The sequence below is a fragment of the Haliotis asinina genome, chromosome 1, assembly GCF_037392515.1.
Source record: "Haliotis asinina isolate JCU_RB_2024 chromosome 1, JCU_Hal_asi_v2, whole genome shotgun sequence".
Classification (NCBI taxonomy): domain Eukaryota; kingdom Metazoa; phylum Mollusca; class Gastropoda; order Lepetellida; family Haliotidae; genus Haliotis; species Haliotis asinina.
In genome coordinates, this window is record NC_090280.1 from 74260718 (window position 1) to 74288607 (window position 27890).

The 27890-nt window shown below is 40.0% G+C and overlaps 1 protein-coding gene across 2 annotated transcripts; it reads right to left on the reverse strand.

The window, feature by feature from the left end:
- Positions 1-254: 254 nt before the first annotated feature.
- Positions 255-26765, reverse strand: LOC137297073 (uncharacterized). 2 transcript variants are annotated; one of them, XM_067829048.1, is made up of 4 exons: positions 26453-26765; positions 24360-24508; positions 4808-5933; positions 255-4654 (listed from the first exon to the last, which is right to left on the reverse strand). In XM_067829048.1, the coding sequence occupies exons 1-4, from the start codon at positions 26505-26507 to the stop codon at positions 4515-4517; spliced, it is 1470 nt and encodes a 489-aa protein (XP_067685149.1). In that variant the 5' UTR covers positions 26508-26765; the 3' UTR covers positions 255-4514. The 2 variants fall into 2 exon arrangements, with proteins under 2 accessions (XP_067685149.1, XP_067685158.1); XM_067829057.1 differs by having other exon boundaries at positions 4565-4654; positions 4926-5933.
- Positions 26766-27890: the final 1125 nt, after the last annotated feature.

The following is a 27890-nucleotide window of genomic DNA, read 5'->3' on the forward strand; positions in this document are numbered from 1 at the left end:
TATTATCATCGTAGAAATGAATCTCAGTAACTTCACCCGTGTAGCAGGAGAGATACCAGAGTCCGCCATACCGACCCAAAGATCCCAAAGACCTCACAGAAGATCCACATCCAGAAAGTCGCTCAGTCTTTTTGTCCTTTAAAGCAGTTGCTGAAAACGTTCCCGATCTATCGGTCCAGTAAATATGTTGTTTGAATGGAAAAATATAGATTTCAGTTTTCTTCGGTCTTAACTTCAGATACTGTTCAGTTTCTTTGTGTTTTAAATTTACAAGGTAAATTTTTGTGTAGGATTTGTGGTGGTTGCTGCAAAAAATCAGTCGGTCTTTGTCCACTCGGAAGCAAGACATTATGAACCTACTCGATAATGTATAGATTCCTTTCGCTTTCTGAAGGCTGGCACTCAAATGCCTTTCAAATTCAATACACTGCTTAAACAGAATCCATCTCTTCTTTGTCTTTTGAGCAAAGTACAAAGTGTTGTGTTTTGTATCGATGTCGGTTATCGGAGTATATATGGATCTAATCCTCGTTGTTTTCGAACCTTGAAGTGATGTAGACTTAAGGATAGAGCATCTAGATCTTTTGAGGTATTCAAACCAGTATATCGTCTCTTTGTCGAAATCTACAACAGCTTTTAAAATTTGTCCATCAATGGTAACAGTTTGTTTAATAAATGTCGATGTTTCCGGGTTTAAAACATAACAGACGTGCTTCATTCCCTTCCTTCTTTTTCTGGTAATGAACTGTTGTAACACCGCCAGTCTTGGTGATTTCCTGACATGAGTTCTGGGTGACGACTTAACCGCATCCTGAGTCATTTTCTGTCTGATTCGAACTGACGTGGATGGTGTTACAATCGACTGCTCTAGGCCCTCCATCGAGACTATCCCGGGATGCAGAGTTGATCTAACTGAGACTGACGTGTGTGGTATTGCCACAGGTTGTCCTCCATCAGTTTTCATAAGAAACGAAGCCTGTTTGACTGTGACTGGTGTTACATATTGCGCATGGAAATTGCTGGAGGCTTTCCTGGGAGACAGGGTTCGCTTACCTGTGGCAGGTGCGAGTCGTATGGTCATTGCTTGTTCCTTGTTCGAGGTTCTGCGAGGAGACGATGTCGGGGTGGGAGTTGACTGTATATTCGGTCTATCGTGACCCCTAACCTTGTTCGGGGTTGAAGTAGGAAACAACATTGAATGTATGTCTTGTGCCGATGGCACAGATCGTTCACCATTTTCTCGGAAGTTGCTCGTGGATTCCGACAATTGAGTTTTATCAAACTGGTATTTCTTCTTGTTTTCCGATGACAATTTTTCAACCTCATCTCTTATCTCCTGTGATTCCTTCAGCCCTGATTTTAAGTTAGGCCGTAGTTGTGTCTCTTGTCCAACACGATGAGATGAAGATGATAATGGTTTCTCCGTTTGCTCTAAATCTCTTTTTCCGATGACTGACGTTTGAGAAATTGTGCTGGTGAATGCCTCATCTGTTTTGACCCAATCTGTTGATCCACCAGCATCCCAGATCCGTGCCGCATTCACTGGGAACTGACTGGGTATTGCATCCTGAGTCTGTGCAAGTAGTGAACATGGCGTCCCTCTTCCTCTGGACTTGATATGCGTGACATTGCAGTCATTTCTTTCCAGACAAGCTTTTACGCATTGTGGCAGACGTGTCCAGTACTGTAACTTTCCAGTTGTTGCCAGATAGTGCTTACATGTGGATGATCTTGTCCCGTTGGATGAATTCAAACACACTGGCCCATGTCCAAGGTAGATTAGTATCAACAGGCGAATCAACTCCATAGTCAGTGCTCTGGCTCTGGCGCCGTCTCTGGCAGTCACTTCAATGTGTTTGTGAAGGCTCGGCTCTGTGGTATTTCACCTTGTGCCATTACAATTAATGATTACGCTTTCTTTCGTCATGTAAGTGAATAATAGTCACTTGAGATATAACACTATTGTCATTGGCCTTGTGTAAATTATTTATTTATGCCTTTTTGAAATGGTGAACAGGACTATTTCTGTCAGCTTGTTACAGATATATTACATATGAAACAGATTCTGTTACCCACAATGGTATCTGACCTCCACTGCTCATAAAATGCTCTATAAGTGATCTTTGGATACAGTTGTGCCTCCATAATGAACAATGTGCAAGTGAATTTTAACGTATCAGGCTCACAATAAAAACAGGTCAGTATTCAAAGAGAACGTTTATGGGCAATGAATGGAAATATACATTTAAGTGAATATCAGTTCATGTCACGTCCATATCTAGTGAGAGGTTTACGGTAGTTTTGATCCACAAATCACAGGTCCGCATCCATAATATCTACGGACTGCAGTGGAACAGTTGAAGCTAAATGGAAACTGTAAACGTTATTGTCGAGACAACCTCATGCTGGAGTGAGTTAGTGAGGTTTTACGCCGCGTTTACTATTCCAGCAACATCATGGTCGGGGACACCGGAATATGGGTATCACTTATTGTACCCATGTGGGGAATCGAAACGGGTGTTCGGCGTGACGAACGAACACTTAAACCACTGGGTTGCATGACTACATGACATAGTATGGATTAGATAACTGTTACCAGACATTTCACCATATATGTTATATACTTGTAACAATGTTCTAGAGTGAGTGGGGTAACTGTCTTTTTTGAATTTTTGATAAAAAAGTGACGCGGGAGGAACACATTTATATCTGAGGTGGGTCGGATCTAACATCACAAGTGTTTTCACCTGTACGATTTTTATCTGTTGCTCAATGTACTCGAGGTATTCGCAGTTTTCTGCATCCTGTTTCACCGTAATCTCCTAAAAAACTGTCAATATTCGAAAGCATCCCCCGCAAGGATTTTTGCTCATATTCATCCCGATTGGTCTTCCTAACCTTGGTGAAAATTGTACAAAGAACAGTGTTCAGCTCTCCTAGAGTGATATTGTAAACCTGTCTGGAGTCCAGTCCATACTCGATTATCTACAGATCGCCGTCATGCAACTCAAATACCGCTCTCACTATCGTACATAGACTCGTAAGAAAAATTGTAACGATGATAAAATGGATTTGCTGTAATTATCTATTTTATCTAAATGTGAAATTGTGTTTCCTTAATATATAGTAAATCCAAAAATAAAACCATAAACAAAACAAAATTGAACTATTAAACTCTGCATTGAATATACAAGAAGTATACAAGAAATTGAATACACAAGAAGCATACAAAAAACTGAGCCTGATTTGTATATATGATATGTTTTTGTACATGGTAAGTGAATGCTACCTGAATTGGGAAACACGTGAAGCAACGCAAATAAAAATGATCATACTGCAGGCATGTAGATAAAACACAGATAACTTAACCACCAAAACTCGCGAAGTTCTATTCCTAGACTTATGTCATAACACAGAACAGTACACTATCAAATTCAAATTACAACACTCATGGTATTGGATGTAATTAAGGAGTTGAAGGTACTTCAGTACAGTTTAATTTTTACCTGACGCCATTTACTGTTTTTGCATTACATTTTTGCAAACATCTGAACAAACGAGTTAATTAATAGCAGTAGTTAATCCAATTACAGGGAAGTGAGTACAGCTAACAGAACAGCCAGTTTGTAATAACAGGGGTCTAGCGACATAGGGCTAGAGGGATGGCGTCAACCCAGCAGGGGTCCATTCCAAAAAGGATTAGTTTTGGGACAGTGTGCGATGTTTTGAGGAACAGAGCCTTTCAAAATATTTGTTTTCGTTGCCGAAAATCAGGATGAAGTTAAAACTCAAGAAAAAAGTCGGCACAGGTCGGTTACATTTATTTATATTCCCTAGGACTTCATTAGGCGGGTTGTTGACCATAACCTTCACAGCACTACCGCCATAATCGCCTACTGGTCTCGCAACACGCAACCTACACAATAGCAGCGATCTAAAAACCAAAACCACACTGTCCTGACACATTTTCAATGCAATGCAGTTCCTCCAGAAATACCTTTCTTCTTGAATGATCATGCTTGACATGTACATTTATATGCAAAGATGAGTAATAACCGAATTCCCATGAAAACTACTGTTATGATCACAGATAATATCTGTATTGGCGATCGATTTTTAACAAAGCATGAATACTATAAGTTATCACATCGTGTGGAGGGAAATACGGGGTTTTATCAGTCCCTCGTAAGGTTGTATTCTCCGTGCCGGGACTGATAAAACCCCGTATTTCCCTCCACACGATATGATAACGCATTTATCTAGCTGACCGTTTTCACTAGATCAAAACAAAACAACACGCAACACAACACGTTTCATTGCTGCCATGTTGACACCAGCTGATCATTTAGCAGGGTGATATGACTTTCGTAGCGGGAGAACACGACTATTATACTCCCTCTCGTGGATCGTGATGGGTGTACATGGTATTTTATCACGTGGACCAATCAAAACTCGACATTCTTACATGAGGCTACAGAAAGGTGTTTGTTGTTACATAAACGGCGTACATTTACTTATTGTTTTTTGTTGTTTCTGCATTTATAGATACCCACAGCTACAGCTACACACATTAATAAAACAGCTGTCACTACTGGCCCTATGATGATGGCTAAATTACCGAAGTCTTGGTCATCCGGTTTTGCAGGTCCAGATTCTGAAAGACGAAAGAAAGTAAACAACATGAGAACCCAAAATTCAAACAAAGAAGATGGAAGAAGGCATAAGACATTCTTTAGATTCATAAGCAGCAATGTTAAGGCAACCTGGCAACCGTAATAAACAACTAAATAACATGAACTGAACTCACCTGTACATGACATGTCATGTTCTTGAACAATCATCCAGGGATTAGGTTTATGTGAACTCAGAAAGAGCACCAAAATAAGCCTTCGATCTATTTTATAATGAATACTTGTTTTCCTCACATGTACATTCAAGAACTTGCCAGTTACTACTTCCTTCAAGTCATAGTGAGTGTTGACCTCTGCAGAGGATGGGAGCAAGAGAAATCTGGCGGCATCTGACGAGTTGAGAGGTAAACAAATTAGAAATTCTTCTCTGTCGATTCTGTCAGATTGTGTCCAAAACAAAGGGAGAGTCTTCTCAAAGTTCAAAAATGCACGATCAAACCCTAAGTAACACCCGTTCTTCTGTCTTAGATAATATCCACTTCTACCGTGAATGGCAGCATTCTGGAGGGACCAGATTTCACTGTCGTTTCCTCCTGGGCACTTCAGTCCAGCGTCCTGTGGCGCATCAACCTTGTCCCAGTCCATCGCACCGTCCACAATAATTGATGAACGCTGGGTACTGAAGAGAACTTGTTTAGATTCAGGATGGCTGATGTAAATGTTGTTGAGATTTGGGTTTCGGCCGAGATGTGCAAGTTGAAGAGGAATGCATTCTTCGAATCGTTTATTTTGAGCTATTAGACGATTATCTAGTTGTTTCAGCTGTACACTGCATATACTTTCCCTGTCAAAACAAGTGCCATTGTAGAGCTGGAAAGCATATACCTGCATTCTCATGAGACTTTCTCTGTAGTTGTTTATTTGATTCAGAGTGTTTCTAAGGTTATAGATTGTTGATGACATTGTTTTTAATTTTGTGAGAGTAAACTGGATAAAGCTACATCCCAAACCAACAGAACGTTTCCCAGAAACTATGCTGTTCCCTACAATCAGCGAATGAAGTTCAACAAGCATTTCGGGAACCTTCTTCAGGTTATTCTTCATGTTAGCTATTTCAGTCTGAAGGTGGACATGTTGACCACTAGAGTTGGAAGCCACGCTTCCTAGATTATTTATTGCCGTAGTCACTATAAGAGCTTGGTGAAACAAAACCAGGAACTGTCGTTCAAGTTCTTCAGCCTCTTGAAGTGTGGATATATCCTTTAACTCCTCAATCGATGTTTTGACATCTTGAATATTTTTCTGAAACAAACATAAATGAATGTTTTAAGGAATGTTAACATTAATTATGATAATTAACTCCAGCAAAGCAGTTATCTCTTATCATCAAGGACAATGAACTAATAAGTGAACTAACACAATTTAGGTTAATAGTTTGGGTGATAAAGCAATGAAAAAACGATATTAAACATATATTCATCCACATGCAATAAGGAGGTTTTATTTCATAACTTTTAAACATACAGTCTTGATAGCCACGTGTAGGCCAGCCCTCCCAAATCCATTTGTGCGTGCAAAGATCAAGAATAGGATATTCTTTCACGAAGCAACCTGTACTAGGGTTAACCTTAATTTCCACTCTTGAACACTGTACTGAGGTTACCACAGTGATTTAGTGCTTTGTGAAAGGAGGCCCCGGTCGGAGGTAAACTAAACTAGAAGAAAGTGAACACCCTTATTAATGATCGCTAAAATCAAAGCAAAACATACATTGCAACAGAATATTCTGGGCATTCAAGAAGTTCTGAACAAAGCGCACTGTTTGGGGCCTGGCGTTGGCATGGAATTGGTATTGCCACGGGTTGAAGAATGTCATCTCTGTATCTCTGAGCATTCACGTTTTCGCGTATTACGACCAGTCGTGTGTGTTGATTCCTACAAATTCCTTCCCAAGCCTTCACACTGCCTTCTCCAAAAGGATGCACTTCTCCCCAGCAATCTTATATACTCACACCTGGCCATGATTATGGAACATGGTGTATCGACTTGTGTCAGTAAAATGCACTCGTTGCTAACTTTGTACCAGCCAGCGACATACACTCCTTGCCCACCGACGATGTCCATGAAGAGGATGTCGAGCTCTGACATGTACGCAGATGTACATAGACGTAACTCCAAGAGCCGTTGCCGCCGTATCCGTTGCCGCGATGACCCGGTTGCGCAGATGACGAGTACGCACATGGTGGTCTTCCTGTGGGCTCGTCACACGTGGCCTGATTGTGTCCTGTCTTAGGTGCTACCAGTCTGCTTGTAACGTTGGAACAGCCTGTTGGTGCCACGTGTACAGTTCAGGGCCCTTGCAATATGGCTGTTGTTGGTGCCCATCTGCCTCATACCGATGACCCTCTCTCTCTCATGTGCTGTTAGCCGTGGCAAAACATCGGTGGTTTCCTGTCAGCTGAATGACATTCTATGGCCACTGATTCGCTGCCTTTTTATACTAGTTCTCGACAAGCACTTTGCAAAATCTCCGAAACGCATGTTTTGCCATTTTTCGTAAATTCACGTGCTTCTGCGCACCCAACATGCTGCATTGCGCATGAACAGTTAGTGTGTGGCCTGAAAGGATTTTACTAACTTGAACAGCAGTGGTCCAAAGATTGTGTTCTTTTGATATGAAGCGCATTTGTTGAGATTATTTCTCACGGGTGTTTGATAAAGGTGGTAGAAGTCCTTGACTTTGGTATTCTGTCATAAAAGACGTCTTTATAAAATGAATTTTATTGTCAACGAAACATGACGTGGTAGAAGTAGATGTACAATTAAGGTTTAAGTGTTTCTTCTTGCTCGTTACTGGCTATCACAACAAATATGGTAATACAAGTTCAATGTAAATATTGTATTATTTTCAGTGCTTATGACTGCGACCTATCTGTTTAAGCCTTAGTCCAATGTTATGGTGTGGTTCCTATATTTGTAAGGGTAAGAAAATAGCACATACCATTTATGTCAAGAGTTTTTCAACATCATAAAATTTATCTTGTTAATGATCGTTTGTGTGCTGCCCCTTGGTGACCTCTGATGGCACAGTTTCTTTGCTTTCCACTGAAGCCTGCGAAAAACGCAGTCAAACTGTAAACTTTTAATGGAACGTAAAGACATTGTTTCCAAGCGTTTGCAATACTTGCGTGCAAAAAAGAAATACAGAGAAGAAAATCGAACACTCATCTTTATCGATGAAACATGGTTGCATGTACCCACATTGTCCCAAAGTGTTGGCAACTTGAGGGTGAAGGCGTAATAAATGGGGTTCAACCTCCGTCTGGCATCGGACCTCGGCTTATCAAATGCGTTGGTTGTTTTTGATTCCAAACTCAAATCAGCAGACTATCATGACGAGATGAACTTTGAAATATTTTTTCGAATGGCTCCAGGAAAAGTTGATCCCAAACCTGCCACTGCACTCTGTCATCGTTATGGATAATGCACCATATCATAGTAAGCAAGTGGACAAATGTCCGACAACCGCCAACAGAAAAGATGACATAAAAGCGTGGTTACAAAGGCACTATATCTCATTTGATGAGAAAATGCTTAAAGCCGAACTATTGTTTCTTGCAAAATCCAACAAATCGGGCACTGTCTACAGAGTAGACACGATGTTGAAGCAACATGGTCATGATGTACTACGTCTCCCTCCATACCACGCAGAACTAAACCCGATTGAGTTAATTTGGGCAAATGTGAAATCTTATGTCGCTTCACAAAACTTGCAGTTCACAAACAGTTCCTTAAGAATTGCCATAAATGAAAGGATGTCTGCAATCGGTGCAAAAGAATGGTGGAATGTTGTAAAAATGTTAAAACAATTTAAGATGGTTACTGGTAACGCGAAATCGCAGTGGAAAGGGAAATTGACAGACTAGTGATTGACTTAGGACTTGCAAGTGATTCAGACACCGAGACCTGATTCAGATCTAGAGAGTGATAATTGAAGCATAAATCAGTAAGTCCGCCTAATTTTCCAGCATTGTTGTGTCTTGTGTAATTATTGACACATACTATATCAGGTTTTTACTGTTCCCATACTTTGTCATAAAAAAGAGTAATCTTTGGTGAGTTGTCTGTAACACGTCACAATTTAATTCTGGACTCACAAAAGTCCAGAAACTCAAAGCACTGTGGCCACTCTCTCACAAGGGATTTGGCAAAATTAAACATGCAGCTGTTGTGTATATGTGCTAAGGATGAAAAAATGAAAAAAAGTTTTTTCGAAAACTCAAAATTTAAACTCGCTCGCCCATGGGCATTCCCATGGGCCAACAGTGGCCAATGGGCAGGCCCATGGGCGAGAGGGTTTAATTTCGTCCAGAATAAATGTTTTGGAGGTTGTAAATGAATGAAAAAAATGTTAATAAGTATCATGACACAAATTACAGCTTGTTGTGACTTGACTCAGCTTACTGACAGCGATTTTAAAAAATCTCGCCCATGGGTGAAAAACATATTGGCCCATGGACGAGGATAATTACATTCATTGAAAATACATGTTTTTTCCATGCTTTGCAGTTGTTAAATAAATGAACGTGTATTTATTAGTGTCGTGACACGAAATAAGCTTATTTTGACTTAATTCGGCTAATTTAGAGTGATTTTGTAAAAGGTCTCGCCCATGGGCGAAAAACATTTGGCCCATGGGTGAGAATATTTACTCTTACTCAAAATACATCTTTTTCCACGTTTTGGAGGTTGTGAATGGATGAAAGCATGTTCATAAGTACCATGGCACAAATTTCAGCTCATTTTGAATTAATGCCGTTAATGTAAAGCGATTTATCAAAATTTTACCCATGGGCGAGAATATTTCCTTTTATCCTAAATACATCTTTTCCAATGTTTTGGAGGATGTAAATGAATGAAAGTACATCTATGAGAATCATGACAGAAATTTCAACTCATTTTGACTTAATTCCTCTAAATGAGAGCCATTTTAAAAACTCTCGCCCATGGGAGAAAGACATTTTGGCCCATGGGCGAGAATATTTGCCTTCACTCAAAATACATCTTTTCCTGTGTTTTGGAGGTTGTAAATGAATGAGGATATATTTATGAGTATCTTGGCACAAAATCCAACCCATTTTGACTGTATTCTGCTAATTGAGACCGACGTTCAAAAACATCTCGCCCATGGGCGAAAAACATTTGGCCCATGAGCGAAAATATTTCCTTTTCACTCCAAATACATCTTTTCTAATGTTTTGGAGGATGTAAATGAATGAAAGTGCCATTATGAGTATCATGACACAAAATTCAACTGATTTTGACATAATTTTGCGAATTCAGGGCGATTTTTAAAAAATATGCCAGAATAATTACTTTTACTCAAAAATACATCTTTTCCTGTGTTTTGGAGGTTGTAAATGAATGAGGATACATTTATAAGTATCATGGCACAAAATTCAACTCATTTTGACTTAATACCGCTAATTTGTAACAAGTACAAGAATCTGGACCACACATACACACACATGCACGTCGTCAAATGAGCTACATAATCTTAGGTACGACGGTAATCCATGTTTAACCTAACCTCTCATACTTGACAAACCGTATCGATCGTATTTAGAAAAGTAACTACTGTCAAATTAGCATGTATTTCATGGTAAAAAGCTGTCTTTGAAACACAGAATGTATTCCGAGCTGATCTGCTTTTCAGTCACATCCTGTCCCACGCCCAGGGATGACATTGACATTGTGTGATGGAACAAAGGAAAAAAAATCTTTTTCACTCTTCGAAATGTACCGTTTCTACAACATAATACATGCTAACTGTAACATAATAGCGGAATAGAGAACCATTGACTATTTGAATTCAGTTTGTCAACTGCTGACTGTTATTGCTGTCGAACACTCACTGTTTACATGTTGTAACGATAACCAATTCAAAAACTGTCGTCCTATGTCGTCCGTGTCTGAGCATGTTGATCTTTTCTTTGTGGTTATATATGCACATGACGGGATCTCATGAATGCCTTTTATCTTATTGCGCATGGATTATTTTATATGTTGAGTCACTCGCCCACAGTGCCGGGAGTGCAAAACTTCCCTGTCACCTTGATGGTGCAGTGCATAACGAAGATATGTAGAAACAGGTGATAGTGAGAAGTCAATTCTTAACGCCATTCGTAACGGATATTACTTCACATCTCACTCATGCACACTTACACATATAGCAAACCCTTGATGGCATTAATTCCACATGACACTAAATTATCAGTTCAGCCTTAATACGTTCTGTGAATATAAAGAAATACAGAAGATGTTTACAGAAACTATTTACGACAGCTTTTGTTCGTTACCCTTGTGTTGTGTCTTTCTGGTCAAGAAAATTAGTGAGTGAGTGAGTTTAGTTTTACGCCCCACTCAGCAATATTCCAGCTATATGGCGGCGGTCTGTAAATAATCGAGTCTGGACCAGACAATCCAGTGATCAATAGCATGAGCATCGATCTGCGCAACTGGTAACTGATGACATATGGCAACCAAGTCAGCGAGCCTGACCACCCGATCCCGTTAGTCGCCTCTTACGACAAGCATAGTCGCCCTTTATGGTAAGGATGGGTTCTTGAAGGCCTAGTCTACCCCGGACCTTCACGGGTCAGAAAATTAGTGGATAATCACTAGTGACTTTGAAGTTGTATTGCCACTGTAATACCTGTGAAGTGATTTGTAATATTTTTAAGGTAGTTAACTGTGATTCACATCACATTGTTTTGTTGCTTTTTGACATCACATCAGGTCCTTTTACGGCCTGATTCCCAGTCAGCTGCTGCATTAGTCTCAACACTGAGTAGGCTTTAGGTCGCATCGGCATTATTCCAGGCGTGTAATGGCAGTTTATACAGAAAGTGTCATAGTATCAGATTCAAAAGCAGGCAATTCGTTATTTACTTTACATAGTCACAATATATGATACAGGTCAACTTTCCTCAGGTAGCTAACAATGAGGAAACAGGTCTTTCATATTTGTCGCTTTATAATGCGAGACTTGCGGTTAAATACTCTTCATCGCAACGGACACATTTAGGAAGTCTATCCCCATTCAGCAGACAGTCATGAGTAAACCAACTGTGACCAATACGACATCGTCGAAAAATGAATGAATGAATGAATGAATGAATGAATGAATGAATGAATCCCTTTTCGCCTCAACCCACTTTATAATTAATCCCATGACATGACTTTGTTGGGATCACGCCAAGTGTCTTAATGGACTGATTCCCGGTCAGCTGCTACATTAGTTCCAACACTGAGATTCCAACCTCTAAATGCTGTCGTATGTTCAGCAGTTAGCTAACAAGCTGGCTATAAGTCATGCGTACAACAAAAGGGCATATTTCACGAGAAAAGATCTTTCATTCACACCATTCAAACTTATTCTTGGCAACCTTTACTTTTTGTTAGCTCATTTTGAATTAATGCCGTTAATTTAGAGCGATTCAACAAAATTTTACCCATGGGCGAAAAACTATTTGGCCCATGGGCGAGAACATTTCCTTTTATCCTAAATACATCTTTTCCAATGTTTTGGAGGATGTAAATGAATGAAAGTACATCTATGAGAATCATGACAGAAATTTCAACTCATTTTGACTTAATTCCTCTAAATGAGAGCCATTTTAAAAACTCTCGCCCATGGGAGAAAGACATTTTGGCCCATGGGCGAGAATATTTGCCTTCACTCAAAATACATCTTTTCCTGTGTTTTGGAGGTTGTAAATGAATGAGGATATATTTATGAGTATCTTGGCACAAAATCCAACCCATTTTGACTGTATTCTGCTAATTGAGACCGACGTTCAAAAACATCTCGCCCATGGGCGAAAAACATTTGGCCCATGAGCGAGAATATTTCCTTTTCACTCCAAATACATCTTTTCTAATGTTTTGGAGGGTGTAAATGAATGAAAGTGCCATTATGAGTATCATGACACAAAATTCAACTGATTTTGACATAATTTTGCGAATTCAGGGCGATTTTTAAAAAATATGCCAGAATAATTACTTTTACTCAAAAATACATCTTTTCCTGTGTTTTGGAGGTTGCAAATGAATGAGGATACATTTATAAGTATCATGGCACAAAATTCAACTCATTTTGACTTAATACCGCTAATTTGTAACAAGTACAAGAATCTGGACCACACATACACACACATGCACGTCGTCAAATGAGCTACATAATCTTAGGTACGACGGTAATCCATGTTTAACCTAACCTCTCATACTTGACAAACCGTATCGATCGTATTTAGAAAAGTAACTACTGTCAAATTAGCATGTATTTCATGGTAAAAAGCTGTCTTTGAAACACAGAATGTATTCCGAGCTGATCTGCTTTTCAGTCACATCCTGTCCCACGCCCAGGGATGACATTGACATTGTGTGATGGAACAAAGGAAAAAAAATCTTTTTCACTCTTCGAAATGTACCGTTTCTACAAAATACTACATGCTAACTGTAACATAATAGCGGAATAGAGAACCATTGACTATTTGAATTCAGTTTGTCAACTGCTGACTGTTATTGCTGTCGAACACTCACTGTTTACATGTTGTAACGATAACCAATTCAAAAACTGTCGTCCTATGTCGTCCGTGTCTGAGCATGTTGATCTTTTCTTTGTGGTTATATATGCACATGACGGGATCTCATGAATGCCTTTTATCTTATTGCGCATGGATTATTTTATATGTTGAGTCACTCGCCCACAGTGCCGGGAGTGCAAAACTTCCCTGTCACCTTGATGGTGCAGTGCATAACGAAGATATGTAGAAACAGGTGATAGTGAGAAGTCAATTCTTAACGCCATTCGTAACGGATATTACTTCATATCTCACTCATGCACACTTACACATATAGCAAACCCTTGATGGCATTAATTCCACATGACACTAAATTATCAGTTCAGCCTTAATACGTTCTGTGAATATAAAGAAATACAGAAGATGTTTACAGAAACTATTTACGACAGCTTTTGTTCGTTACCCTTGTGTTGTGTCTTTCTGGTCAAGAAAATTAGTGAGTGAGTGAGTTTAGTTTTACGCCCCACTCAGCAATATTCCAGCTATATGGCGGCGGTCTGTAAATAATCGAGTCTGGACCAGACAATCCAGTGATCAATAGCATGAGCATCGATCTGCGCAACTGGTAACTGATGACATATGGCAACCAAGTCAGCGAGCCTGACCACCCGATCCCGTTAGTCGCCTCTTACGACAAGCATAGTCGCCCTTTATGGTAAGGATGGGTTCTTGAAGGCCTAGTCTACCCCGGACCTTCACGGGTCAGAAAATTAGTGGATAATCACTAGTGACTTTGAAGTTGTATTGCCACTGTAATACCTGTGAAGTGATTTGTAATATTTTAAGGTAGTTAACTGTGATTCACATCACATTGTTTTGTTGCTTTTTGACATCACATCAGGTCCTTTTACGGCCTGATTCCCAGTCAGCTGCTGCATTAGTCTCAACACTGAGTAGGCTTTAGGTCGCATCGGCATTATTCCAGGCGTGTAATGGCAGTTTATACAGAAAGTGTCATAGTATCAGATTCAAAAGCAGGCAATTCGTTATTTACTTTACATAGTCACAATATATGATACAGGTCAACTTTCCTCAGGTAGCTAACAATGAGGAAACAGGTCTTTCATATTTGTCGCTTTATAATGCGAGACTTGCGGTTAAATACTCTTCATCGCAACGGACACATTTAGGAAGTCTATCCCCATTCAGCAGACAGTCATGAGTAAACCAACTGTGACCAATACGACATCGTCGAAAAATCACTTCTTTACGTCTTAACAATAAAAGTATGTATAATCAATTTGTTGGCTTCAATGCATGAAGTGTATTTCTTTCTACTTGGGTGTCATTGTACCGCATCAGCAGTGGATGTAATTACTTGATAATCGCTGCCTTACATGCAGCATTGGCAACGGCCAGTAAAAAGATCGTTGTAAAGTTCTAAAATGACCAGGATGATAGGATTCAATGAATGAATGAATGAATCCCTTTTCACCTCAACCCACTTTATAATTAATCCCATGACATGACTTTGTTGGGATCACGCCAAGTGTCTTAATGGACTGATTCCCGGTCAGCTGCTACATTAGTTCCAACACTGAGATTCCAACCTCTAAATGCTGTCGTATGTTCAGCAGTTAGCTAACAAGCTGGCTATAAGTCATGCGTACAACAAAAGGGCATATTTCACGAGAAAAGATCTTTCATTCACACCATTCAAACTTATTCTTGGCAACCTTCAAACATATCTTACCGACTGCATTTGAACCACGTTACCTCGTCCCAACACACCCGAGAAAAGCTTCTTTATTATGAATGTAACAGATAATGTCAACACGATTAATAAAATTCACAACATTGAACAGAACAGCTGTATAGCTATGACCTACCGTCAGCCATATTCACAGCCAGATATAACTTTTGTATGGTCAAAATGACTCTCAGGTCTGCTACAGAAAGAGCCTCAATATACCAGGTACCATCAAAAAACAGCTATTGAAATCGTACTTATAATTAGGAATTTATGTTTGACTCCCTGTCTACAACTTCATATACCTGTCGATTGAGACCTCGTTTCCTGACGGAACACGTTTTACTTTTTGTTAGAAAACCAGTGTCTAATCCCTTGAAACAACACCTTTGTCACTACACCAAATGATTTTGACCTTGACCCAAAGCAAAGGTCTAACTTACAGAGCACTTACAGGACTACCCGGTAGACATCACTTGCTTAAAGGTCACATTCAACGTAAAACACAACTTTGCAGATTCTGATACCTTTCGGTATGCACTCAGCGAAACAAATCATCAAAAGTGTCAATTCAACCTATAAAGTTGGAAAAAAACGCGATGAAAAAAGCCCGAGTTCAAACGATTCACTTAAATTTCCCCCGTGCTTGGGGGAAAATAGTGGTTTCAACAGCACTGCGCTGCGCCCATAACGCATGCACAGTGAATGGGCTAGCGGAGCTTGAAACAGTATCCATGCTCGGAGTACGAGGTCGTGAGCAGTAGTCTAATATTGGTTGTGCACACAAACCCGTAAACAACCTACTCGTTACATATATATATACATGACAGGGATGTGAGTTTATGCAGAGTGTGTTGACATGAAGCTTGGTTGGGAAAAGAGATGACGAAGCCAGTTGGCTAGGGTGGGTTTATTCTTGATTGGGTTTGATTAGTTGCTCGTAAGCCGGAGGGATATAATAACCTTGATTTCGGTTGTCGGGCTGAGTCGTTTGATGTTGATTGCCTGTAAGAGTTTCCTTGTCTTGTAATCTGACCGGTTGGTTTCTAGGATGCTGATGATGTTCCAAAGTATGGCATGGTCTGGGTGGGCTTGATTTGGAGACTTTTTTTTTCTTGACAGAACTCTGATGTTCCTTGATTCGCAGGTTGAGGGGACCGGACGTTTCTCCTATGTGCGAGTCACCACATTCGCATTGAATTTGGTGGACAAAGCTTGAAGGTTCTTCTTTCTTAGTTGCGGCTGGTTTACCGTTGGATATGCTGAATTGATCTGCCTCTCTGGAACACAACATCTATGTTGGCTTCCTTCTTAAGTAGTCTGCGGATATGCTGGCTGATGGTATTGACATATGGTATATTGATGATGAACGGGGCTGATTGTTGACTTGGTAGTTTTAGTTCTTTTAGTTCAGGGTGCTCTTGATCTTTGTGTTGACAAGGTTAGCAGAGTACTGATTAATATTTATGAACTGATGACGAAGGTGTTTCTAACTCGACTTTAAGGGCTTGGGTTGTGGAGCTAATGCTCTTTGCTCTTCTGGCTAGTGTGGCGATTATACCTCTTCACTTGTAGTGGGTGATTAGATAAGAGCTGTACATATTGATCCGTGTGGGTTGGTTTTCTATAGACACTTGCATGGAATGGTAGCTTGTCAAAATCTAGTTCCATTGTGAATTTCATACGTTGATGCTGGGCATTGAGGCGATTGAGAAGGCAGCTAGGATCATCGGTGGGGTGGATTTTGTCAAAGGTGTCGTCAACTTTCTGGAACCAGCATATTTGTGTGACTGGTGAGGCGAGGAGAGCCTTTTCTTCGAGTTCTGTTATGTTGATCTCGGTGATGTGTTAGAGAGGTGAGCCGTGGTTAGACCATGGGTTTGTTGGTCGATTTTATCAGACCAGGTGAAGTATGTTGAGCTTACACAGGAGTGGATGAGACGGGTGGTGCTTTCCACTGTGAGATGGGTGTCTAGGTCAGTGTGGATGTCTTTTACCTTTCTTCTAAAGATGACCAGGGCTTCGTCTGTTGGCACATTTGTAAAGATCAACCACATCATAACAGATAAGTTTGCCTGGCTGGGTGATAGTGCTGATCTTTTTGCAAAATTCTGTGGAGTCTGAGGTAAAATGTTACGGTTAAAAATTTACTGTGACAAGCAATGTAAGAAATCCCCTCTGAACCAGCAAAACAGAACAAAGACAAGTTTAAAATATTCAAATCTTGTATTAAGACAATGAAAACAAGTTATACAAAGTCATTTTCACAATACAGATTTCAAATACAATACAAATGCGGCAATGTAAGGCAACGGGTCACAGAATATGTAGTATAGCAAACTCACCAAAGACTTAGTGCGAGAGAGAAACAGTTATGTAGAATGAAAACACGGCGAGCGGCCTGACAGCAGTTTCAGGCGTTGACGGATAAAGTGTTGGCAGCGATTGATGATGATATACAGTGAATGAATGTGAATCTGTCTCCGTCCCAACACGGCAACTAGCCTTTATGTATACTTTCAGTCATTTTGAGCAAATACGACCATCCCCAACACCGTAGAATGGCCTGGAAACAATCAACAGTTGTTTATTGAAAGGGAGGTAACTCTCAAGTACTGCCTTAGAGGCGAACCGCTTAAATACTTTTCCGTAGGAAATGTGACACATAATAACGAACACTATAACCTTTAATATTGTAACCCAAAATTAGAATTACAGCAATGATAATAATTATTACTTAATTAGTAACAAAATATACAGAAAATACACACTCGTAACAAAAGGATTTCGCTGATATGCCTAGTGGAGCGATAAGACTGTTGAGATGCTTGGTGATATTGTAGTGGATTGTGTTTCTGGAACAGCTTACGAGGCGGGCTTGAGATACGTATATATGGGGCAAATTAACCACAGAAACAGAAAGTACCTCTTATTCAGCGAGAGACGCATATGCGTATTTCACTTTTTATAATCACCTTGTACCTATTATTTCAACCAATTTAGTTGTACACCATTATTGTAGGCCTATACAGCGTTTGACAAATGTCCGCGAAAAAGGGGATTATGATGGTCTTACAGAGGTAAGCGTCTGGTACTGTTCACTGGGAATAGATACTAAATACTTTTATGCACATTGATTAATTAGATGTAATCGTTCTGAGGTTACTGCAGATTATATTTTCTTCACCTTCCTAATAAATAGGAAACGATATACGAAGTTTCAAGGACACACAAAGAATACATACAAGTACATACAATAGAATAGTCTGAATTTACTTTTTAGGCATTATTACAATGTCACGTTTCATATAATGAAACATAATGTATAACTACAAGTAGTTATACATCCAATTAACTTACTAATTTAAAGCTTACTGTAACTATTTATTTTCCATAATCTAAAGTTGATAATGTTACCTAATCCCATATAACGTGATAAGTCGCGCCTTTGCACCGAGTACATAAATATACATGTCACTGTTATTACAGCAATGAAATCTTGTAAGTGTATTTTATAATGTTTTAGTCACTGATAAATCTACTGAGTCTGGTACTGAGTAGTAACCGACAAATTTGTGTACAAAGATATTTCTCACTGACGTATCAATGTCAAAAGGTATTTTCAGTTTTCTGTACACAATTTTGGTGACCATGATAAAATTATGACAGAAATTTGGAAATATTGTTGGAATACTAACCATTTCTCTGGAACTGGTTATATACATTTCCAAGACATGTATTCCCGGTCGATCACCAGCGGAATTATGGACGAAAATCAGAACATACAGAAATAGGAACAAAATTATGGGATAAAAATATTTCCCCCTTGCTACTCTGATTTAGCCACCAACATTCAGTAACAGATAACTTTTAACATATTAAAAAGTTAAATGAAACACACTTAACTATATGTAGTTATTATCTATTTAATATTTAGCAGACGAAAAGTCAACTTTACCCATTAAAACAACACCGCATATTCCTTCGAATGATAAGACTGCAATTTCAGGCATAAGATACTGACAGTCCACGCTAACCTTTAGTTAAGACGAAGACAAACAGATGATTGGGGCATTGACAAGCATTTTAGATATTCAACAATTTTGTTAAAGAAAACCCAGGAAAATGTCATTAGCTTCGTGAAATGGATCGGTGGTCCTAAACATATTTTCTGAGTATATTGTGTTGATTCAATTCGTTGGGATTGTACCTGTTCCCAAATCGAGTGTGCTCAATTTTTAACAATTCATGCGTGAAACGCACCCAAGGGGCGTTCCCAAGTATGCAAATTGGGGTCATTTGTCAGGTCGTGGATCATCTTATATGTGTTTACCAGTAACTTTTTCCTTCACCAATAGCGCTTCCATGACACATCTAAATGTTTAGAGGAAAGAAAATCACTTTTGCTGCAACACCGAGTTTGCAATAATCGGCTGCAAAAAGATAACTATTGTCAGATTTCTTGACCATGTCTACTGTCGAAAATCAGAGTGACTTGGTTCCTTAACTTCATTGGCACATCCTTCCTAATCAAGTATGATAGGTTGTAGAAGTGTTGTCTAATTTATCTGTGTCCATTTTATGGTTATGCAGATATAGTTCGCCTAGCTCTTTGGCAAAAACTGATCACTTTGCTGCTTTCAGATCTCAGTGATATGACAGAGTGGACTGAAGTGTTGACTGATGAATGACCCATGATTTGTACAGATTCCAGTGTATCGACTTATGGTGAGTCAAGAAAGGAGTATGTGGCTACATGAAGTAAAACAAATTTATCAGTTACATTGAGAAACCTCACTGGGAAAACCACTTTGTATGGGAATTCTGGCTCCTTGAATTTGAGGTGCCTCTTGAGGAGGAAACGGTTCTAGTAGCAATACTCTGTTGTATTTTAACAGGAATAGCAGTCTGGGAACATGGAGAAATGTGAACTGATTTGCAAGGTCTCAAAAACCTACAGGTAATCCATCTTGCAGGTGAACTGAGCGTCTTGAGAGATTACTTTTGACATAATTTGACATGAGAAAAGTCAAACCAAGAATGACGGCATTCAAGTAAAGATGTCACGATGATGGACTTTTAGATATAACTTTGTTGCAAGTTTACCCTGCGTCCACTTCCACGCACTTATTCCATCTTCGTTGTACACCCAGTAAAGGACAGAAGGGGTTCAGTCCATTCACAAAAATAGCAACTAAGATGTCCTTTGGCACAGCCGTCCTAGATGAAGTCGGCTCTAATGCTGATTTGTGGTCAGTACTGATAGATAAAATTGTCCTAATGGTTGAAATCTAGAAAAAGAAACGTGTTTGAGTCTATACCGGTCAGACTTGATGTTGATTGCACCCTGTTTACCTAGTATTTGGGAAGCTGAGTATGTGACAAAACCATCCTTGCAAATGGGGTAGAACATGACACAGTTTAACCTTCCTGCTGTTGATGGTGTTGGCAACACTGACGTTGGTGTTTATATTGATGTTGTTACTGTTGTTATTACTGACAGTGATGATGTAGATGGTGGAAGTGTTGTGGCTGAGTCTGCTTGAAGTGTTTCGAAGGACTCATTATTTAAAGACTGCAGCCTCGATCTGTAATTTTCAAGTGTTATGCCTTTCATCAGCCCTAGGAATTTTCATCTCCAGTTTGCAGATGGTGGTTGTCTTGGGAACAGAGTTTCAGGGTGTCTTATTGGGTGTGGTCTCCTTACTACGTCCCAATGATGACTAGATAAAGTGGGGAAGTTAACTTGGCAGTCCTTTTGAAACACTGTAAAATATATGTTAGCTAATATTTTCACGGAAATCTAAACGTGTCAAACATCTGATGTATAACCTGCAATTATTCCTGAGTCAAGGAGAGCACCGACCAATTAAAATGATATAAATTACTATGTATGTGATAATATCTATTCGTAACGGTGATGCATCCGGGATTACAGCGTATATTACAGCCTGGGAAATAAACATGCAGTGACAGCTTGACTGCACTGCATAATACAGAGTTACTGATGTGTGAATAGCAAGTCTATAAGTTTTTATCTTCAGAAAAATATGAATGTTTCACTGATTGTTACCTAAAGTATTGGTGGTAATTATTATTATTATTATTATTATTATTATTATTATGTTTTACAGATTAAAAATTGAAATGCAGCAGAGAGGGTTCGGGTGATCCTGGCACAGTCAGGCTGGTCAAGCTCATCATCAGCTCAGGGCCCTAGCCCCCTCTACACGCAGCCCATACAGCGAATGGGACTTCTCCCAGGAAACACTGCCTAGTCGAACCCACCAAGAACTTTTCGGAGAATATGAAGGCTCCCCAACACTGCAGCCTTCTGCATTACCCAGATTGTCAGAAGGGCTGTGCTCCCAGTGGATAACCCGGGCACTCTCCTCATCTGCGCTAAGAGATCAGGAGGTACCAAACCAAGGGCACCGAGAACAATGGGGAGCCTGACGACAGTGTACTTGGGATGCAAGCGAGACATTTCAAAGGCGAGGTCCGCATATTTATCATGCTTTTCCTGAATCTTGCCAATCACATTGCTGTCAAAAGGGACAGAAACTTCTATGATATAAATACTTTCATTGGCTTTATCAAAAAGGACAAGATCAGGTTTGTTGGCTGGAATTCGTCTCAGGCTGTATATTGGCCTATTCCAGAGAAGTTTGTAGCTGTCATTTTCCAGGACGCCCTGGACATGCTCAGGGTCGTACCATGGATGGACCTCGGAGTCAAAGCCACAGGCATGGCGGAGACGATAATAAAAGCAGCGAGCTATGCCATCATGTCTTTTAAGATATGCTGTTTGTGCCAAGGAAGGGCATCCACTAACAAGGTGTTGGACAGTCTCTGTAAATTCATTGCAAAGACGACATTTCATATTGATATTTTCTTTAAGAATAACATTCTGACGATTGCGAGTGGGAAGTGACTGGTCCTGAGCAGCAAAAAGGAAGCCCTCAGTTTCACATTTAAGACCAGCCGACTTCATCCAGGCGAAGGTGTCGCTTGGATTGCTGTTCTGTTTCACACACTGCATATACACACGATGCAATGGCTTCTCAGACAGCTTCTTCACAAAGGACCGACTCTGGGCAGACTTGGTGAAGGACTTCACCTGGTTTACTCCCATCACTGTACTGTCCAGCAGTACATCACCATCAACAAAATCAACTTCAAATTTCAGATTGTGTCCAACAACCTTGGCACGCTTAAAATAGCTGTGAAATTCCTTGCTTTCATCATGAGTCTTGACGTGCATCACCAGAGGATCATCCGATAAATAAATATGTGCAAAAGTGCACAATAGAACTCTATCATGAAGAGCTTCCACATTAATCAAACCCCGTCCTCCCGAATTGATTGGCATGTATAAACGATTAAGAGAGGAATGAGGGTGATGTGCTCTGTTATCAGACATGATCCTACTGGTCAGGCGGTCAAGACTCTGGATGTCTTGTTTTGTCCAATCAACTACTCCAAAGGAATAGGAGAGGACTCGCACAGCAAAAGTATTGGTGGCTTTGACATTGTTTCGAGCATTTAGCTCTGAACTCCAGATTTTCTTTAAACGAGATTTATACTCGGCCCGAAGTTTATTTTGAATCTGGGCATTCTGGAGCTTGTCTCGAACTTGCATTCCAAGATAGGTGTATGCCTGATCTTCCACAAGATGCTCAATAACTCCTCCCCCTTGTAACCTGACCGATCCATCATTAGTTACCTTGCCACGTTTCAAATGAAGAGTATTACATTTGTCGAGTCCAAATGTCATGCCTATATCATTAGAGAAGGACTCGACAAGGAGAACCTGTTCTTTCAAATTGGTCTCTCCCTTGGCAAGGAGCTCGATGTCATCCATGTAGAGGAGATGAGTAAGAGGTGTTGGGGATCTGTGCTGAGGAGGTCCGGGATGATAACCCTCCTCCCTATTGAGCAGAAACCTCAAAGGATTCAGAGACAGACAAAAAAGCAAAGGACTAAAGGAGTCCACCTGGAAAATTCCCCTGTAGGACAATGAAAAATGCAATAAAGATGTTCCAAACCAATATATATTGAGATCCGTCAAGGACAACTTTTATGTGGAAGTGAGATGACTGTACAGTAGGACAGCTGACCCACTGAGATTGACACACAATTGATGTAGCAAAAAAGTGTCAATTCCAGCTCTTGAATACACGATTGTCGGTCGTTTTTACGCAAATATGCAGTAAGAGACGGACGTTAGCTCATCTATGGGTATGTTTCTACTTAATGCAGGCTGTTGTGGTGTAAACAGCCAACGCAACTGTCATAGTGGCATCATCTGAACTTGTAGCGGTCAGACCGGATACGTGTCGTTGGGAAACCACCAGACATTGGGTTATCCTCATTTGGTTGTCTTTCTTGGTAACTGTAGGGTTGGCTTGTTTTACAATCTATCTCATTTTGTGCGAACCGTACCAGATCCTCGAGTGTCTGGGCAAAAGTGAAATTCAAAGCTTGGTTTGAGCAGATGCACGAGTTGTCATCCTTAAAGAGTCCAACATATCTTGGGGTGCTGTTAACAGGAGTAATGTTCATGGTGTGAGTGAGTCGATTCAGTTTCTGTAATACCACAGCTGTATGGCAGCCGTCTGTAAATAAACGAGTCCGGACCAGACAATCCAGTGATCAAAAGCACGAGCACCGATCTGCGCAGATTGGAACCGATGACATGTATCAACCACGGGTTGCATGGGTTGCTGAAGACATATTCTACCCCGTATCTTCGAGTGTCAATTTCCTTGGAAACTATGGTAAATAAGTGTAGTTCCAACGATGGGAGTGCCAGAGCTCGTTGTGAGCGAGTGAGTGAGTTAAGTTTTAGAAACAAAATCAAGGCGAGGGAAAACAGAAATGGGCCTCACACACTGTGTCCATGTGGGGAGTCAAACCCGTGTCTTCGGCGTAATGAGCGAGAGCCTTAACCACTAGACTACCCTATCGTCCCTAGGGACCCTAGGGATAGACTACCCTATCGTCCCTAGGGACTGAAGACATTGTAGTAAATGTTGAAACAGGGAAGGTATACATAGTTTACGCTTCAGTTGACATGAGCGTTGTTGGAGGCCTGATAAATAAACCTGGGATCATTCCGTGGAAAAGTGTGTATACTGTTGATACTAAATGTAAGAGATCACAAGTATCACTAGTAGCCAACTGTAAAAATCGTGTTCTTTGAAGATGAACAAAGGGAATGACTTAAGTGGACCGACATGGCTTGTCCAAGGTCATCTGGATGAGGTATTGAACTTTCAATTTAGAACCTTCGAAAAATGTCTGTGATTGAAACTAACAGTCTGTGGTAAGGACAATGTAGACCAGTCAAAGAAAAACAGTTACTAATACAGCATACAATGCCATTCTTACCTCAATTCTTGATAGTGAGCTGACAATTCTTCCTAGATCATCATTGGCAGAGGAATCACCTGGTGTTAACTCGTTTAGAAGCTGGTCAAAGGCAAAGGACAGCAGTTCCTCAGCCAGAAACTTGAGAACGAGGGTAAGCGATGAATTACCTAGAATACAAACATCAACTTTAACAATCATATAACTGATCATAACACTAATATATTTTTGGAAACAGTAGTGGGTTGCCGAAGACCACTTCTGACTCTTGATGGGGATGTATAACCTAAAGAGTATTTCCTTCAAGTAGATGTATGTGTTTTCTCACTGAGTATGTCACGTTTGTCGTATATTTGTATAGTATTTGCGGATAAGACCATTTGCCACTCGACTTGGCTCTAAGTAGCATGCGCATATGACGTATAACGGATCGTAGATTTTATCTGTTGAAAAACAGATGCATGTGGACGTTGAATATTTGTTTCGCAAGTGAACATGCTTAGTCGTTGGGGGATTATAAAGCCAAAGTTTTACTTAATCATACAATTAACAATAAGGTAGTCACGATCAAATTTAAAACTTTGAAAATAGCCCTTGGCACCTCCTCCCTGCCGCACGCACCTACACACACACAAACATATGCTTCAACAATCCAAGTCACACACCCCGAAACAATAACAACCAGTTTTGTCTGTGCAAATCATACACATATATCACAGAACATCGATACTGACAGTCCAGCATAAAAGCTTAGTACTGATAATGTACTAGTCAAGAATGTTTAGAATCTCTCAAACAGTTAGATGTAAAGCACCAGGTTTTCTCTTTTCTGCGCAGCTTGTCTTCTACGACGTCCGCCCGTTAAATTTACTGTATCCTGACTACAGAACAACATGTTCACCTCCCCTCTCACTCTCAACACAGCCGATATACTGTCACCGCGTGTATCATTTCCAACCAAACCTTTAATGCTATTTAAGTTTTCTTTTTCACTTCTTCTTTGCTTATTGTATTTATCAGCTTAACTGGTACATTCCATAAAAACCCACGTCGATAATTATATTTATATATCCCGATCAAATTCGTTCATGTGCGGAGGCGATTTTGCAAGTAAACATTTAATTACATGTTCATTTTCATGTATTGGTATTATCACGTTGTTAAGGTCTGTCCCTGTACGAAATGTTAAATCTGTTGTTACTGGCTCTGTATCGTAATCATGAGACTAGAAATATTTTCAAAAATCGGTTGTATTTTGTCTTGAATTGTCTTGAATAGACGAAAACTAGACGAATAATTTCTTATTAGTTTTACGTATGTAGTTCTGACAACACTTCCTGAGATTAATCGTTAATCTGTTTTCATATGCAAGAATGTTCCTCGTCTTGTTACCTTTTCTAACCTTCTTGTTTAATGCATCTCTTCCCCTGAGTTCTGACCCGTGAAGGTCCGGGATAGAATAGGCCTTTCGAAACCCATTCTTGCATAAAAAGGCGACTATGCTTGTCAGTTTAAACTGTTTATTTCTAGCATGCTTTTAAGTCACGGCCTTAATAGACTCATTTGCGTTTGTCTTTCAACATTTTTCTGTTTGAAATTGCTTTGCTCCTTTGATTGTAATTGACGCAGTTGAAGACCTGTTTGCTCAAAACTCCGTTTTCCTTACAGACCCGATGGCATCTTGTCTCATCATGTAAGTCTTTGAGGATCAATCACTAACGCCTTTGTGTCCTCGTGCTTGGACTCTGGTAGTCGACACATTCGAGTTTCTTCTCCCGAACAGCTAACTCCCCTGTGAATGGTGAGAAATTTGGTTCCCGGCTATGTATTCAGCTGTACTGGCTCCAAATGTAAACACCTACTACCATCTGTATAGTATACGGTACTAGTTGCCTAGGTCTTTTCTTTGCGAGATCGATTTGGGAGATCGATCTTACATGTATTCAGCGTGGGTCGCCATCTTTATTACATAATTTTATCCATGTTGCTGGACTATCCGCTGTTCAGCAACTGGGGACACATATTGACATTATATCTTTTCGTTTGATAGTGTGTACACATTGCAATGTATCAATAATCGTTAAATATAAACATGGTGAAAGGTACAACATTACCTGACATAGGCAATCCTGTCAAAAGCATCAGAGAAATCCACTTCCCAAGCTTCATGTCGATGCAGGTTCAGTTTACAATGGCTGCGAAGTTACGAGCAACCAGTTGCCTTGATAGATGTGAAAAGAAAGCTGTTCTCAAAGATCTCTGTACTCTGCATTACATACTTGGACGAACATATCTTGATGTAAGCCATGCCGCTCTACTAGTGCAGCTGCTTGCGCAATTTGTCACGAAATCATCAGCCGTAACGCGAACGTTGAATGACGGCGGTCGGTGTCATACCGTAAACATCGTGTGAACCTGTCAGGATTTCATTTCTGCGACTAACTGGCCAACCATGCATTCATAAACACATAGACGATCCTTGTAAATAATATGCAGTATACCAATTATATTGCATACTTGCGACATATTTTTTTTGCGTGTATGTGCTTTTTATCAATGTGGGTTCTTTGTTAGCAATATTCCAGCTATATCACGCCACAGTAATTGTCACCCCACAGTGTCACGTGTAAACAACTTTTGGCTATGTATAAGAGAACATCATATGTTTTCAACCTTAATCATTACACAGTCCGTTTTATATTGAACTGTTGTTTATCGTGATATATTTTTATGATAGCATACTGGTTTTAGATCACGAGCTGTAATAATCTAGTATGTTTACTGTCTTTCAACGGCAGGTTTTTAAGTTCTAAATTTATTGATTTGAATATTGGTCACGATATGGCTGCAATATTGCAGATGTGACACTATATATTAAAGTCACTCATTCACTTGCTGTTTCTTTGATTCCACGTGCATACACTCAGACAACAATAGTACCACCTGTCACGTGATCGTCATACGTCTTTTCCAGGAAAGCAGAATTCCAAGAGAGAAGTCGATTCTCAGTTGCCTGACGAGTATGTATATGAGGATAAATATTTTTAGCTCCACGCATAATAATCATGCCCTGATGCACACAGACACACAGTCAGTAACAGAGAGAGAGTGCGAGAGGGGACAGAAAGACACAGTGTGAGAAAGAGCAAGAGTGCGAGAGCGACAAGGGGAGAGAGAGCGGTGTGTGTGGTGGTGGGGTGGTGGTGTGGTGGTGTAGGAGGGAGATATTTAATGTGTTGAACTAGATAAAGAACGATGTACATGTATGGCACAAATGAGCACCGAGGAGGCACTGATGGGGAGACCTATATAGCCAACGCTTTACCTGTTCGCAAACACCAGGTATCGTCATGGACACCGGGTATCGTCATGGATTTTCAGCAATTCGCTCTTATAATGATTAATGTAATTTGCGTCCAAGGAAATCTTGTTAGTTGGACGTTTTGTATAGCAGAAACACGCTTCCGTGGTTTTACATTGTCTGCCAAAACCGAGAAGTGTTGTCTCTAACGTATATACTGTCAATGATGGGTAATTACAATGAAGATGATC